The 16,060-nt window shown below is 65.1% G+C and overlaps 1 protein-coding gene across 1 annotated transcript in view; it reads left to right on the top strand.

Moving 5' to 3' along the window:
• WNT7B (Wnt family member 7B) overlaps nt 1–16,060 on the top strand; it is a 42,983-nt gene that overhangs the window by 21,750 nt on the left and 5,173 nt on the right. The window contains exon 3 of the mRNA XM_081310901.1: nt 14,175–14,446. Coding sequence (XP_081167027.1) covers nt 14,175–14,446 — 272 coding nt within the window. The remainder of the gene's footprint in view (nt 1–14,174; nt 14,447–16,060) is intronic.

Genomic DNA, 16,060 nt, shown 5'->3' with positions numbered 1-16,060 from the left:
CTCTCGGCTGGCCCTGGGGCCAGGGGAAGGGGAAAGTCACCCACGGCACACTGAGGCCAGGCCAGGCCCCCATGGTGCTATCTGCTCACGCCTGCCACTGACCATGCTCTGGTGTCCTGTCCCTGAGCCCTTCTCCAGGCCTGGCTTGGTGGGGGGACCCAGGAGGACCCAGACCTGGTCTGTCCCTGGGACACACTGTGTCTGGGGCCGGGGCGCCTCATGGGCCAGGCTGTGTGTGTGAGCCTGGGGTGAGGTGAGGCAGGGAGGAGCGGGAAGGTGCGGCCTACTGTGTGCGCCCCCCAGCCTGGCGGGCCACTTGTCTCTGTGCTTTGGAAAACGGGGTGACGTAGTTTTCTGTGTGAGGTTGTGGGGGGCTGGGGTGCCCTGGCTTGGGCGGAGGGCAGCGATGACAGAGCAGGGGTGGCGCTGGCTGGGCAGGGGCAGGCCTCTGGTGTGGTGACAGCAGGCAGTCCCCGAACGTGGACGTCAGAGTGACAGGCCTCTGCTGTCGCACTCTCCATGGGTCCCCAAGGCCCTTGCCTGCCCCACAGCCCTGGTGGCAGGTTCACGGTGCCCGTTTGTCAGATAGGGAGACGGAGGGGAGGGAGGGGAGGGAGGGGAGGGAGGGGAGCCCCTCCCCCCAGGGCCCAGAGAGTGGCTCCAGGAAAAAGGGACCTCGGAGCCTTTTGAGTTTGAGCCCAGCTGTGTGGCCTTGGCCACCTCACCCCGCGCTCTCGCCTCCTTGGTGACGGGAACTCCAAGCCAGCAGGCCCTCCTGGGTCCCTGGTGCTTCTCCCAGTGATGGCATGCAGTCGGTGCTCAATAAACTGCAGCTGGCTGCAGGAGAGGGGGGTTAGTGATTTGACCTGCCCTGCGAGGGTCAGATCCGGGAGGGCGTGGGCTGTGGTGGTGCCCGGCCTGCGGGGCCCAGCACTGCTCCTCACCCCGGAGGCTGAGAGCCTGGCCACGATCGGGGCTGCAGCTGCCGGGACCCAGGCCAGAGCGGGCCCTGCTGGGCGGGGAGCGCCAGCGTGGAAGCGGGTGGCACAGGGGAAAGCCCCGGGGCCCCTTTGTGGTGAGCAGCCTGTGGGTGGCACCTGGCGCAGCCAGGAGGATGGCACCACCCCCTCCCTAGGGCTCTGCCACCCAAGTGCTGCTCCCCCCGGTGCCAGCTGGGGAGGGGGAGGGCGTCCGCACAGTGCCCGCTGAGCCATGCTGGCGGTCCCCTTCCTGCCTGGCCTGCAGCCCCGAGCCCCCCCGCCCACACCTGGGCAGGCTGAGGCCGGTGGTGGGATCCTGCTGTCCTTGGTCTGCACCAGGCAGAGCTGGGGTGGACCAGGTGTCTGCCACCCCTTCTGGTCATCCTCGGTGCCCCATTGTGTTCACGATGACATGGACACTCTCCTGAGCCTTGGGACTGGGGTGGGACCCTGGACTGCATTTGACACCTGGGACAGAGGGGCGAGGGACACAGTGGTCACCCTGAGCCTCTCCCATGGCCCCCGTGAGTATGTGACTTCTGCACTGTCCTGCAGCAGTGACGCTGGCCCCCACAGCTGCCCACCCCCGTGGTGAACACTGTGGTGCCACCCAGGTCACCTTTGCTGAGTGGCCTCCTGCTCCTTCTCGGGGAGTGGTCTTGGGGCCAACAGGAGCGGAGACCCACAGGAGGGGCTGGAGCCAGTGTATCAAAGCCACCCTTCCTTCGAGACAGGGCAGCCATGTGCGACGCTTGCACCCGAGTGCCCCTGGGCCCAGGTGTGACTGGCATGGTGGTCCCTTCCCGGGTCCCCACCCAGGAATGCTCCCCAGAGCCGACCCAGGACGCCCCTCCCACCTCCACGAGCTGCAGGCGAGTGTGGCTGAGTGGCTCAGTCGGTGGCCCTCCCTCCCAGCTCCCTTCTCCCCCACCAGCGCTCCTTGTCCAGGCAGGTGGGGACCCAGGGCTGCTGCCCAGCCCCTCTCCCTTGGCCTGGGTGGCGCCTAGCTCCCCGGCCTGGACCTCTTCAGTCTCCCCGACTCCTCCTCCTTGGCCTCAGCCCTGGCTGGGGGAGACCCACCTCCAGGCACACCTGGCCCGTCTCTCCACTGACTCAGTCTTCCCTGTGGCTCCAAGTCCCACTGACCCATGGGGACCCCTGGCTCTGCAACTCAGCATCTCGCTGCTCGCTGATTAAGCCTGCCATGCCCAGCCTCTCGCCCACCTGACATCCGCCCTCACCGCAGGAACCTGGTGTCACTTCTGCTATCCAACCTGCGCTCTGCCCCACAGCCACTGCTGGGCCTGCTTCTCTGGTCCACCCCTCCTTGGCATTAGCCCCCATCAATCATAAGCTGTGCCAGGTGGCTACCTTCCTCCAGAGCCTGCAGTAGCTCCCTGTTGTCCTAGGATAAAGTTAGCTCCTGAGCCTGGGGTCTGAGTGGCTCCCTCCCAGACCTCACCCTTGCCCCAGCCGTGTGGCTTCTCAGTACCCCCCGAGCAGGCCAGGCTTCCCACTTCTCCGCTTGGCCTGGGAGGCCCCTGCTCTGCTCTGCCTTTTTGTGACTGGTGACCCTGGTCACCCTTTCACCTTTGCTGGATCCTCTCACATCCTGCGGCTTCATCCCCACAGCCTTGGCCGGGGCCAGCTCAGCCCAGGAGTGAGCTCCTGGCTTCCCCGGGGACGAAGGCCCAGGCTCAGCCAGGAGGGCTGTGGCTGCAGGCCCAGGGGGCTGAGGTCCATGGCAGGAATCCTGCCGGGCCCTGTGTCACCTCCTGGCCGGGCACCTTCTCGTCCCAGGGCTCAGCTCCCAGGAGTCACGAGCAGCCAGTGGCTAGGCGCAGGATGGCCCACGTCAGAGGTGTGCTGGGTGCTGAGCACGGACAGGAGCCAGGACAGGAGCTGGCAGGCAGCCGGGGTACTTGTGGGGGCAGCTACCCAAGCGGTGCCAATTAATGATTGGCCCCAAGAGGGGGATAGCCCCCTCAGGCCTTGCTGTGACCTTGGGCCAGGCCTGACTCTTGAGCGCACACAGGAAACCCCCTGAAAGTCAGGTCCACCCCTGTGCGAGCCCCCACCTTCCACTGGTGGAGGGGTTGCTGGTGCGGGGCTCACCGCCTGAGGACAGGCCTTCACATGACCACCTGGCGCTGGCCTTGCCCTGGGGTCCTGTGGTGTGAATCACTGTTCTCAGGAGGTTGAGGCCCATGCCAGGCCTGGTCCACTGACTCGGTCTCCCCTGGCAGCCTCCATCCCGTTTCCTGCTTGTGGCCTGAGCGCATGCCACAGTGTCTCTTCCGTTGACTGGGACTGAGCCTGGGGAGGATGGGTCCCAGTGCAGCCGTGTTCTGTGCGGTGGGGAGGAGCACAGTGAGGATTACCTGTATTCCAGGGGCGTCCGTCAGACTGGTCCCCAGGGCACCTGGAAAGGCGGTCTAGTGGGCGGCATGGTCAAGTTGGGTTCTCACCAGGGCTTTCTGGAGGGAGTGACGCAGAGGGGAACCCTGGGACGGGCTCCAGGGACAGGGGCATGGGCTGAGGCTGGGAGGCCTGGAAGTTGACGGATTTCCCTGGGACTGGGACCTTTGAGGGCTGTGAGCACTGGGAGGCCTGGGGCTGGAGGAGGGGGCAGGGCAGCGCTGAGCACCTGGCCTGAGTAGGTCCCCCCGAGCCCTCCAGCCCCTCTGAGCTGAGCCCCCAGGAACCATGAGCCCAGGCCTGGCCCTGACTGCGTGCAGCCCCCAGCTTCACTGCTGCCAGGGAACAGGGAGTCCTACCCGTCACGTGCCGGCCTCAGACATGACCAGGCATAGGGCCGCCCTAATCCGGGCTCACGTGAGCGGCCTTGGGCCGGGTGCAGCTCTTCCACTCCTGCTGGCTCCGGGGTGACTCCACTCGGGGAGGCTTCCCAGGGCCACAGCAGCCAGGCTCAGGGAAGGCCTCGGGCACTGGGCGACACGGGGTAGATGGACACATCTTGGAGTGACTGAGACGCGAGGGGCCCTGGGCTAGAGAGGGCTGGCTCTGGGACGCATTCTCTTACGACCCTGGGGGGGCTTTGCAGACCAGGGGAGCGGTGGCACTATCTCCAGGAAGGACAGGCTGCCATCTCCTCAGGTGGCCACCAGCCTCTCTGACGGAGGGATGCTGGTACTTGGTGCAAGCCGTGGGCGAGACGTGGTGGGCGCTGGAGACGCACACCCCGACGGCTCGCAAAACCGCACCACTGCACTGTTGATCCCATGTGACCGTGTGTTGGGGTGAAAGCATTTAATATGTTGCCAGATAAAATAGGATCCAATTCAGTTCACCTGCCGTCTCCCCAGCTCTCAGTGTGACTTCTAGAAAATCTTTAGATGACACCCGTGGCTCACTTGAGATTTTGCTGGGTGAGACTGCTCTCAGAGGGGACAGGAGTAGCCCCAAGTCACCTGTCAGGACAGAGGGGACATTTGAATCCAGGCCTGACAGTGTCTTCCCAGGGGAGTCTTCTAGAGTGGGGTGGGGCAGTCTGAGGTAGAGGTCGTCTGCTTCCTGAGGACAGTCAGGGCAGGGGTGCAGGGAGAGCTCCCTTCATAGCCCTGTTGTCGTTCAGCATGCATTGAGCACCTGCTGCATGCCGGACCAGGGCTGTGCCTAGAGTGGCCTGGGAGCTTGGGCTGCTGGCAGGGGGACGCAGTGCTTGCTGGGTCCCAGTGTCACGCTGGCCATGTCCAGGCCTGAGGACCCAGCCTCCTGTGCACTGTGCTCAACCCACCCTGGTCCAGGGCCAGCTGGAGGCCGCAGAACAGACACCGCTGAGGCTCGGGGTCCAGGCAGCTAGGACTCTGGGACAGTTGGGGGCTGGAAAGTCAAGGTCACAGGTTTCCTGGAGGGGAGGCCACCCAGCCACTCCCTGCTCAGCTGGGAGGACGCCTCTGGCTCCGCGGGGAGCTCTGCCCCTCTGCTGGAAGACCAGTCACCTGGGAGGTCCGTCCTGAGGGGCGTGGGGGAGGCCGGGGTGGACCCCCTGTGGGTGGTCACCTGGAGTGCAGCACCTGGGTGCTGTGGGCTGGGTGGTGGCCTGTCCTCTGGGAGACTCACCTGGGCTGCTCAGCTCCCAGTGGGTGACCTGGAGCACAGCCTCGGTCCCCGGGGCCCAGATGCCACTGGGCAGGAAGGCCCCACTTGGTCAGTGCAGCACCGCTCCCGAGGGAAGGCCCTGGACAAGGATTCTGGGCTTGGCCCTCTGGTCCACTGAGGCAGGACGTGGATCACAGGGTGGGCAGGGCCCCCTCCCTCAGAAGAGCAGGACCCTGCCTCAGACGCCTCCTGGTGTGACCCTGGCCCCCAGTTTTGACACTTCTTTTGAAACTGTAGTGACTCCCGAGTCCCACTGTGGGCGGGGCTCTGTGACAAACTGCTGGCTCCCGCCTGCAGGGACCAGAGGAGCTGGCAGTCCAGCCCGGATCCTCTGCTGGACCGCCCGATAGGGTCCAGGAACAGGGAGGCCTGGGGGACCAGCCCAGGCAGGAAGTGGACTCTGGCGTCACACAAATGGGCAGTGGCTGAAGAGGTCACTGGGCCAGAAAGAGAGAGGGGGCCTCCTGAAGGCAGCCGCCAGGTCCACACTGGCCAGGGTGAGGCTGCAGCCCAGGAGGGTCTCCCAGGGGAGGTCCAGAGGCCAGCACAGGACGCAGACCCTGGGCACCAGCCCACACCGGGTCCCATGCCCTCGGGTCTGGTGCCCCCGGAACACAGCCGGAGCACGACCCACCCAGGGGCTGCGCTGCATGTGAGGGCCGCTGTGCCCGCCGCTCGGAACAAAGGCCCGGGGCGCAGGTGTGCCGGCGTGTTCGGACCTGGCATGACTTTTCCCAAGTGCTCTGTTTATGACGACGGCAGGGAAGAGCTTAGTGTGGAGACACTGACTCAGTCGAGCCGGGTGGGGGCGGGCGGGGCTGCCGAGACAGGGACAGAGGGGACACAGGGACATGGAGACGCAGAGAAGGCATGACGGACAGACAGATGGGAAGATTGGAGAGAGAGGGCAGTGCACATGCCCTGAGTGCACAGGCACACGCACAGGCACATGCAGGCACACACACAGGCACACACAGGCACACACAGGAGCACACACAGGCACACACAGGAGCACACAAGGCACACACAGGCACACACAGGTACACACACAGGCACACATAGGCACACGCAGGCACACACAGTTGCACACACAGGCACACGCAGGCACATGCAGGTACACACAGGCACACACAGGCACATGCAGGCACACACAGGCACACACAGGCACACACAGGCACATGCAGGTACACACATAGGTACACACACAGGTGCACACACAGGCACATACAGGCACACACAGGTACACACACAGGCACACATAGGCACACGCAGGCACACACAGTTGCACACACAGGCACACGCAGGCACATGCAGGTACACACAGGCACACACAGGCACATGCAGGCACACACAGGCACACACAGGCACACACAGGCACACATAGGCACATGCAGGTACACACATAGGTACACACACAGGTGCACACACAGGCACATACAGGTGCACACACAGTGCACACACAGGCATGCACAGGCATGTACAGACACATGCAGGCACACATGCTGAGTGCACACAGGCACATGCAGGCACACACAGGTGCACACACAAGCACACACAGGCACGCGCAGGCACACACACACACAGGCACACCCAGGCACACACACATAGGCATACACACGGGCACACACAGGCATACACAGGCATGCACAGGCACATGCAGGCACACACATAGACACACGTGCTGAGTGCACAAAGCACACACAGACACACGCAGGCACACACAGGTGCACACACAGGCATACATTGGCACACACAAGCACACACACAGGCACACACAGACATGCAGGCACACACAGGCACACATAGGCACACACAAGCACACACACAGGCACACACAGACACACGCAGGCACACACACAGGTGCACACAGCATACATTGGCACACACAAACACAGGCACACACAGACACACGCAGGCACACACACAGGTGCACACACAGGCACACATAGGCACACACAAGCACACACACAGGCACACACAGACACACACAGGCACACACAGACACACGCAGGCACACACAGGTGCACACACAGACACACGCAGGCACACACACAGGCACGTGGCAGGCACACACACAGGTGCACACAGGCACACGCAGGCATGCACCCTTACATGTGCACACACATTCCCACGCACACACACCTGATCAGGCCTTTGCCCGCCCACTGTGTGCCCTGGCCCAGAGTCAGGCCTGACCTTGGAGGGTATGTGACAGCTGCATGGGGCAGACTGTGCCCTTCCTACCTGTCGCCCGGCCAGCCTGTCCCCGATAGCTCTCGCTGTGGTGTGTGCGAGTCTCACTGGCCCCGAGCAGCAGGGGCATCATCAGGCGTGGGTGTGAGGCAGCCCGCCCTGCCCTGCCCTCACCAGGTGGAACACAGATGGGGACGAGTGGCCCAAGTCTGTGGGGACACATAGCCGAGACCTGCTCAGGCAGGAATCTGCACCCCCAGGTCCTATGACTGACCCAGGCTGGGGCTGAGGGGCCAGGTCAGGGTGTGGGCAGCCACAGAGGGACAGACTGGGCCACACCTGGGTCTCTGAGCTTCCCTGCACTGTCCAGCTTGGCTGGACGACTCAGGAGCTGTCCGTGTGGCCTGGGGATGGCTTCACCTCCCTCCATCCCCATGTTTCCGCCTGTAAACTGATCATGTGGGACCAAGCCAGACCTGAGGGTCCCAGGGACCTGGTGGGCTGGGGTGGGGCAGGGGCCCAGATGGCCAGGGAGCTGGACAGCCCACAGTGCCTCAGGGCCCACCCCTGCTACCTCAGCCCAGCAGCCCCCTCTGCCCTGTTCCAGGGGAAAGTCCACCTAATGGAAGAGCCTGCCGAGGGGGTCAACAGGAGCCTGCCACGCTTGGCCTTCCCCGTGACCCAGGAGGCCGAGGCCCAGGAGTGAGGATGGGAGCCCAGCTCACCTGGACGTGGCTGGGCTGGCAGGGCCAGGCGGGGACCATCACCTCGATGCTGAGCTCTAGTGCCTGCTGCCCCTGCCTGCCCTGCTGTCCTTGAGCACCTTAAACTCTCCTCGGCCAAGGTCGCCCTCCGTTTCACCCAAACTCCATCTCTCTGCCCTCCTGTTAGTGGCCACTGTCCCCCAGCAGGGCCAGTCCCACATGGGAGCCCTTCTGGACCCCTCTGTCCCTAAGCCCGGCTGGGCCCTCAGGCCGTGTCCACAGGCTGATCCCTTCTCACCTCCTCCTCCTCCATCACACCCTTCCTGTGGGCTCCTGGTTTATGCCAAAGCCATACACCTGGCCAGAGGTGGACCTCTCTCACGTCAGAGAAACACCCTCTGGGATGCTCCGTCTTCTGGGAGTGAAGTCCCAGATGCCCCTCCCCCTGCCCTGCCATGTCTCCTAGGAGCCACCTAGTCTGGCCGCTGAGGACGGCCACCCCTCCCTCTCCACTGCTCTCTGCTGGGACAAGCTGCATGTGTTCGGCTGATTCCTGTCTCAGGGCCTTAGCAGTGCTGTTCCCTCTGCCTAGAACACTGTTCCTTGCCTCTCTCACCATTCAGGGCCTGCCTTCAGCACCCTTTCCTGAGAGGGGTCCTCACAGCCTGCCGTCTGCACCTGGGCTTCAGTGTGACAGTCCTGCCCGTGCATGGCTTTGGGCGATGGCTGACAAGCGGGTGGAGCAGGTGGGAGAGGAGTGTGGCCGGAGCCTGGCCATGGGCAGGCACCCGATCCACGCCCAGGCCGCGGGGTGCCCAGGTCTGTGCAGACCTGTCAAATGCCTGCCGGCCGCTTGTGGGACCAGGAGCTCGGCCGGCCACCTCTGGGACTGTGTGTGGCTCTTCTGACCATCTTGCAGCACTCGTCCTCGTTTGCAGGTGGGGACACACAGACACAGAGAGACCCAGCTGGCCAGTTTTAGGTTCTGGGCTTGCATTCGAGGTGACAGGCTAAGTCCCCTGACCCCAGTTTCCAGAGGGACTCTGGGGCTCTGGAGGCTCCAGGTCTGTGGCAGTACCTCGGTCACTCTAGCCCCCAGCTCCCCCATTTTCTGAATTGCTGTGGGCCTTTGGCAGTGTACCACCCTCTCTGGGCCTCAGACCTTTGCTGGGGGTGGAGAAATGGCACGGGGCTGTCCCTGAGGCCCTCTTCTGCACTAAGGTTCCCCATCCTGGCTTCCTTTTTAAGGGGGAGCCCATGACCTTTGCTCTCCTGCCTCCCAGACTCTCTTAAACTAATAAGTGGCCCAATGTGGACACTAGGAAGAGGCAGGTGGCTTTGAGTGAGGGGCGGGGCTGGCCTGGGCCTGGGAGGCGGGCTCGGCCCGAGGAGCGAGGGGCCCCTCTCTGCCAGCCAGCTTTGCCTGGTGGGCATGCTGGTTCTTTCCAGAAGCTTCTCACAGAGGTCTGCAGGGTCCCCCCAGGGTCCGGGTGGGGAATACAGGTGACGAGGCCCCGTCTGGCCCAGGCAGGCCCCTTGCCCTGGTGCCGGGGTCTGGCTGCCACGGCAGAGCCCCACAGTGGGCCTCCCTCTGAGCCTGCCCTGTGCCACCCAGGACCCCCACGAGGGCTGAGTCTTCAAAACCTGAAGAGAAGAGCTGAGCTGGACGGTCCCTGGGTGACCTCTGCCCGGGCCTCGGTCCCCGACACGGCAGCCGCCCCAGGCTCTGCTGCTCTGCTGCGCGGGGCTTAGCCAGGAGGTGAGTGGAGGGAAGGCCGGGCCCGGCTGGCGGGGCAGGGCCAGGAGGAGGCTTTCCTGGCCCGGCCTGGCCAAGCACAGAGATGCCTGGGCCTGTCCTTCACCACATGTGGCCTGGCCAGTCCTGGCCTACCCACCGTCGCGGCACGGGGCGGTGTGCTTGTCCTGTTTGCTCCTGGTGGGGCTTGCCAGCCTCCCATCGAGCGGGGACACAGGCCCGAGAGGCTTGCAGCTTCCCCGGGGACACACAGCCAGGCTGAGGCTCCAGCTCCATGCTCTGCGTCCTCTGAACCCCGAGTCTCTCGGCAGGTCCCTCTCTGTGTCTCTGAACTTCAAGCCTGGGGCCTGGGAGTGTGGGTGCTCTCCCTAACCTGCCCGGGTGCCCGAGGCAGACTGTCCCAGGGACAGCAGGCTGCACAGGCTGGCAGGGGTCTTCAAGGTGGCCAGCCCACCAGCCTCCATGCCTGAGGACACAGCCTGCATCGGGTGGGCTGCAGGTCCTGAGAGGGACTCCTAGGCTCTGGGACCCAAGGTCGCTCAGGACAGCGGCTGGCCCCAATAGGCCCCCGGCACCAGCCGCCCCTGGAGCAGCCCTGGGGCCCCATCTGTCTTGGAGGCTCAGCTGCTGTCTCCTGGGGTTACTGTGGGGACGGGGTGATGCAGGGAAGGTGCCCAGTCCCCCACACTCCTGTGCGGGAAGTGGGACACAGCATTGGGTGGGGGTGCACCAGAGAATCCGTCATGGATCCTGTCCACGGCCCCTGCAGCCTGAGGGGACAGGTGACATCCAGGGCAGGGTGCAGTCAGGCATATCTGGCCTGGGGTGTGGGGATGGGCACTCTCCAGAGTGGCCCTGCTCCCAAGGCAGGAGGCGAGAGGCTGGCAGTCCTGTCACTGTGCTGAGGGTGTGCTCGCCTCCGCAGCAGCGGGGCCAGCTCTCCTTGGCCACCAGGCTGCTGGGGGCCGTGTGCTCTGGGTTCCAGGCCAGGACACCAGAAGTCATCTCCGAGGCCTTCGGAGCCAGGTGGTCGAGCCAGGGCCACAGGGCCCAGGGTCTGCAGCTGCCCGGGGGCTGGTTCTAAATTGTCATGGAGTGTGTCAGAGCAAGGTGACCCGCCAGGGCTGGGGAGCGCCTCTGGAAGGGAGCCGGGGCGCCTGGGGCTGTTCCGCCCTCCCCTTCACACCCAGCGAGCTCTGGCCTGAGGTGGACGTCCCCTGGGCCAGCACTCAGGCCTGAAAAATGGGACAACATCCTCCCTGGAGTGAGAGGTGGACGGGACCGAGAGCAGGCGCTTGGAACCGTCCGTGGCCTCGTCTCTGGCCAGGCCCAAGGCAGTGTTGATTCTCCCAAACTCCGATCCCCTCCCCCTCCCGTCTCCATGGCGAGGGACAGGAGGGCTTGGCTCATTAAAACCAAATAAAAAAGGAATTAGCGGGTGTGGCGGCGGGATGAGTAACCGGTGAGTAACTGTGAGCCCCCGTGGGCACCGCAGGTGAGACAGAGCCGCAGAGGGCACGGGCCTCCAGCGTGGCCAGCCTGGGCGCCGCCTGCCTAGGGCCTGGGACAGGAAACCAACCTCTGCCTGGCAGCTGCCCCTCTACTGGACAGGAGGGCTGAGGCCATGGAGCTGATTGGACTGCAGAGGGGACGCCCCTGGGTCCCATAGGGCCTCTGACTCAGCGTGGTTCTCTCGCGTGGCCGCACGATTGCTTGAGGAGCCCCCTCCGTTGTGTCTGGCTTCGAGACAGGAGGCCAGCTTGGCCCCCAGCGTCCCCAGCTCACCTGCCGGCCAGCCCCCTGCACCTCCCAGATCACCCCCAGCTCCCCTCTCCATCTGCCCGAGGGTCACGTGGCTACAGCGGGCCAGGCTGGGGACAGAAGGCTTCAGTGGCCGGCACCCCAGGTCCTCAGCTCCTCGGCAGGCTCTCTGGGCTTTGAGTCATGGCCTGGGTTCCAGTCCTGCTCCACCCCTCAGGCCAGGTGTCCCCTCTGCCTCAGTCCCCTCCCCTGTGAAGTGGCAATGCCAGGGACCACCGTGAGGCTCACAGGAGAATGCAGGGGAGGGGCTGGCAGTACTGGCCCCGGGACAGCGGGGCGCCCCAGCTCCGCAGGCGGCTCTAGAGAGTCCGCATCCCCTCGCAGTATAGCCCGAGTGCACTCGGCCGCAGCCAGGTCCCCAGGCACAAAGTGTCCAGCTCCCCAGACCTCTGGCCACCGCACTGGCTCCCTGGCCCTGCTGACCTCTGACCTCCCCTGACTTCCTCACCTTGGCACCTGAGCCCCTGCCAGGCCACCAGGAGTGTGCCTGCCACACACAGCACAGCACAGCACGCCCGTGCACACACACCCCTCCCACAGCACACACTGCAGCACGCACGCCACACACACATCACACACACGCCACACGTGCACGCCACACGCACACCACATGCACGTGCTACCGACCCCAGCTCACGCAGCATGCGAGCTCTCACGAGAGAGCATGGTCGTTTTGTTAAGACTTTTTCAAAATGTCGGTTCCTCCAGGGAGCCCTCCTGGACTCCACCCACAGGGAATCCTGTGCCCTCCCAGAACGTCACTGGGACCCCCTTGATGGTGGCTCCCCCTGCCCGGGCCGAGCTCCAGGGCTCCCTGGGAGGCTTTTCAGGGGCCGGAGCTCCTCAGAGGAGGGGTCTAATGCCCTTCCACGCTGGGGCTTCCCTCGGACATCTGCCTAAGTGAGACGCAGGGATATGGATTCCTGTATTTCCTTGACCCTGTCCATCTTGGACCCCCAGCCAGGACGTCTGGCAGCACAGGACCCCAGGGCTCCTCCTGGCTCCTTGAAAAGCCAGGTTGGAGCCCAGCTGTGCTGAGACGGCCGCCCTGGAGCGCCACCAGGTCAGGGACATCAGAACCCCGCGGTCTGGGGACCTGCAGTAGCTGAACCTGGGGTCTGGACTGGCGGGCGGCAGTGCCAGGTGGGGAGCCCAAGGGAGGAGGCTGGCTGGGGGCAAGGCCCAGCAGGCAGGGCCCAGAGGGTTTGGGCCTTGAGGGGAGGGTGCCACCCCTCAGGTCTTCCTCCCTAGTCCTCACCAGGACAGCAGACACCCGGGAAAGGGGCCCAGCGGGTCCCCTTTTGTGGGGCATTAGGGGGTGGGCAGTCAGCCCTGGCATGAAGCCAGTCATGTGGTCAGCTCTCAAGGGTTCTTCAGTGCCTGGCCCTGACTCCTGACCTCACCGGGTCTGTGGGCATCACCTGGGCCCCAGCAGCAGGGGACGCTGGTGCGGTGGTGCTGGGGCAGGGCCTGTGCCTCCACCCTGCCCTGAGTTTCCGGTGGTCTCCACCTGCCCCCCGCCTCCTGGCTGTTGCCAAGATGGGGTGAGATTCCTGTTCCACTCTGGGCTCTCCGAGGGCACTTGTGATCTGCTTGCTGCCACACGTCACCAGGTGCTGGGGACATGGAGGTAACCCAAGGTCAGGATGGAAGGGCACCGGGCCTGGGGCTGTGGAAGAGAAGAGATTAGAGCTGGGTCTGTCCACCTCAAGGGCCGGGAAGTGCCCACATAGCCCTAACCAGGTGAAGAGGGGCGTCTGGGAAGGCTGCCTGGAGGCAGCGGCATTGGGACAGGCCCAGGGAGGCCCCCAGGAATGGGTGTGAAGGGGGAGGGAATCCGCCGGAAGGCCAGGAAGGCCGCGCAGTGATGTGAGCAGCACCCAAAGGACTGAGTCGTGTCCAGGCAGAGGATGGGGACAGAGTCCCGGGGAGCAGCCAGGTGCTGGCCAGCGGGGGAGGGAGCTTGGCTCTGCGGGCGGGGGGACTTCGAAGGTGCCACAGGGGACCTTGCCCAGGTGGCCTTGGAAGGGCCCAGCTGGTGGCTGGGGGTGAGGCAGGCCAGACAGTGCCCAGCTCCCAGTGCCCAGGGACTCTGAGCCAGGCAGGGGGTCAGGGGGGTCACGGGCAGCCAGGGTGGAAGTTGGGTGGTCACAGAGCAGGAGGCAGGAACAAAGACTGCGTGGGATCCTGGCCGGGGTGGGGCTTCCACGGGAGGCAAGACCCCGATGCCATCTTCCATGCACACGTGGTCCCCATGGACCGTCCAGGAGGAGCAGTGGCCAGAGGCCCACAGGGCTGGAGCCTGCCTGTCCCCACTGCCCACTCCAGGCAGGACCTCTTGAGAACAGGGCCAGGGGTTGATGACCGTGTTACGCACCACGGTCAAGGTCACAGCGTAGAGTGAGTGCCTGCTGTATGCCATGTACTGCCCTCAGCACACCCTGCAAGGCAGGTCCTGTCGGCCCCACTTGGGTGAGGTGGAAGCTCAGAGAAGGCAGGTGATGAGCCCAGGGTCGCACAGCAGGGGCCCCAGGTCCACCTCTCCTGGGCCACCTGACAGAGCTGGGCCTCACTGTCCACGCCCGTCTCTCCCCACAGGGAGCCGCGAGGCCGCCTTCACCTACGCCATCACCGCAGCTGGCGTGGCCCACGCGGTCACTGCCGCCTGCAGCCAGGGCAACCTGAGCAACTGCGGCTGCGACCGCGAGAAGCAGGGCTACTACAACCAGGCGGAGGGCTGGAAGTGGGGCGGCTGCTCCGCGGACGTGCGCTACGGCATCGACTTCTCCCGGCGCTTCGTGGACGCCCGCGAGATCAAGAAGAACGCGCGGCGCCTCATGAACCTGCACAACAACGAGGCGGGCAGGAAGGTGGGTGGCCGAGGGGCAGGAGGACAGGGCCCGAGGGGTGGGAGGACAGGGCCCGAGGGGTGGGAGAGCTGGCCCGTGGCGGGGACCGGATCCTGCTTCCACGCAAGCCTGACTGACCCCGCGGGGACCTGAGGGTCGTGGAGGCCCAGGCCGCAGCCCCGGGTCCCTGCCCTGGTGCTCCTGGTCCCAGAGGCCACCACAAGCCAGTCAGGGCTTCCTGGAGGAGCCGTGGGCGCAGAAGGGTCCAGCCCCAGGACAGGCAGAGGCTGTGGGGCTGGAGGAGGTCAGCCTTGGGCGTGAGCGCTGGACGGGGAGATGGTGCAGGAGACTGAGATGCACTGGGGGAGGAGGCAGGGCGAGCCGCTGCACGGCGAGATGAGGGCCCCAGATACGGCCTGGGAGGAGCAGCTGCCCCGGTGGCGGTGGCGGCCGGCGGCGAGATGGCCCGAGATAGGGTGGCAGCCGGGCGGAACACCCTGCCGGGTCTGGCTTCCCGGCCCCAGGGGCTGCAGCGGCCACAGGGCCTGAGGGGCTTCTGGGGCCTGGTCAGGCAAGAGGAGAGGCTTGGCAAGAACCCCTGCCTCAGGGACCCTGGCTGAGGCCACCGGCTCCCTCCCACGCCAGGCAGGGGATCTGGGGGCCACGCTACACTCACCCGGGGCGGTGAGGGGCTCAGGGCAGGGCTGGAGTGCGGTCACCTTGATGGGCATGCCTGAGCCACAATGGTGAGGGCTGCAAAGGCTCAGGCTGCGGGGCAGTCTCCAGAGGGCCTTGAGCAGGCTGGGCTGGACGGCTAGGTGGGGGTGGCCGTAGCAGGTGGTGCCGGTCGTCGTCACCTGGGTGCGTGGATGGACAGGTGAGGAGGAGTGAGGGACCCAGCCTGGACTCCAGGAGCCTCAGGCAGATGGAATAGGAGGAGGAGGGTGTGGATGGCCTGCTGAGGCTCCCTGGAGGGAAGACAGGTCATTGGATGCCCTGCCCTGTGTTCTGCAGCAGGTTAGCTTCTACGCCAGGGCTTTCTTTCACTGTCCCCCATCTCACAGATGAGAACAGTAAGGCCTGGAGCAAGCAGCAGAGCTGGCCATGTGGCCCTGCAGCCTGAGCTCTGGTCACTGCTAGTGGGGACGTGTGAGCAGCAGAGCTGGGGAGGGTGCCGAGGCAGAGGGTCCGCACAGCCCGAGGCCCGGCCTCCACTCACGGGTGATGGGCTGGGGCTGTGAGGAGCTGGGCAGCCTGTGTGGGCTGCATGGTGGAGGACCCTGATGGCCAGACTGGGCCTTGACCCCAGACCATAGCCAGGTGCTAGGGCAGGTGCTAGGGCCAAGGTCACATGTGCTCAGGGTGGACTACCAGGAGGGCCCGGCTGGCCTGGAGCTCCGGGTGTTGGCAGCTTACAGGGGCTGAAAAGGCTCAGGGCTGAGGTGACAGGCAGGACTGGCCTCCCAGAGACGCAGGAGGGGAGAGGCCAAGGAGGCCGGTGGGCCCAGGGGTGTGGGAAGGGAGACTGGTTAAGTCTTGGCACCGAGCTGCCTGGCCAGGGGACAAGGACGGAGGAGGCACAGTGGGGCGGGGTTCGACCAGGGAGAAGCTGTGTGCTGAGATGGGAACAGACTT

The sequence above is a fragment of the Spermophilus citellus genome (assembly GCF_964194105.1).
Source record: "Spermophilus citellus genome assembly, chromosome: 10".
Taxonomy (NCBI): domain Eukaryota; kingdom Metazoa; phylum Chordata; class Mammalia; order Rodentia; family Sciuridae; genus Spermophilus; species Spermophilus citellus.
The sequence above is the reverse complement of the archived record's forward strand: the minus strand, read 5'-3'. Positions and strand labels throughout refer to the sequence as shown.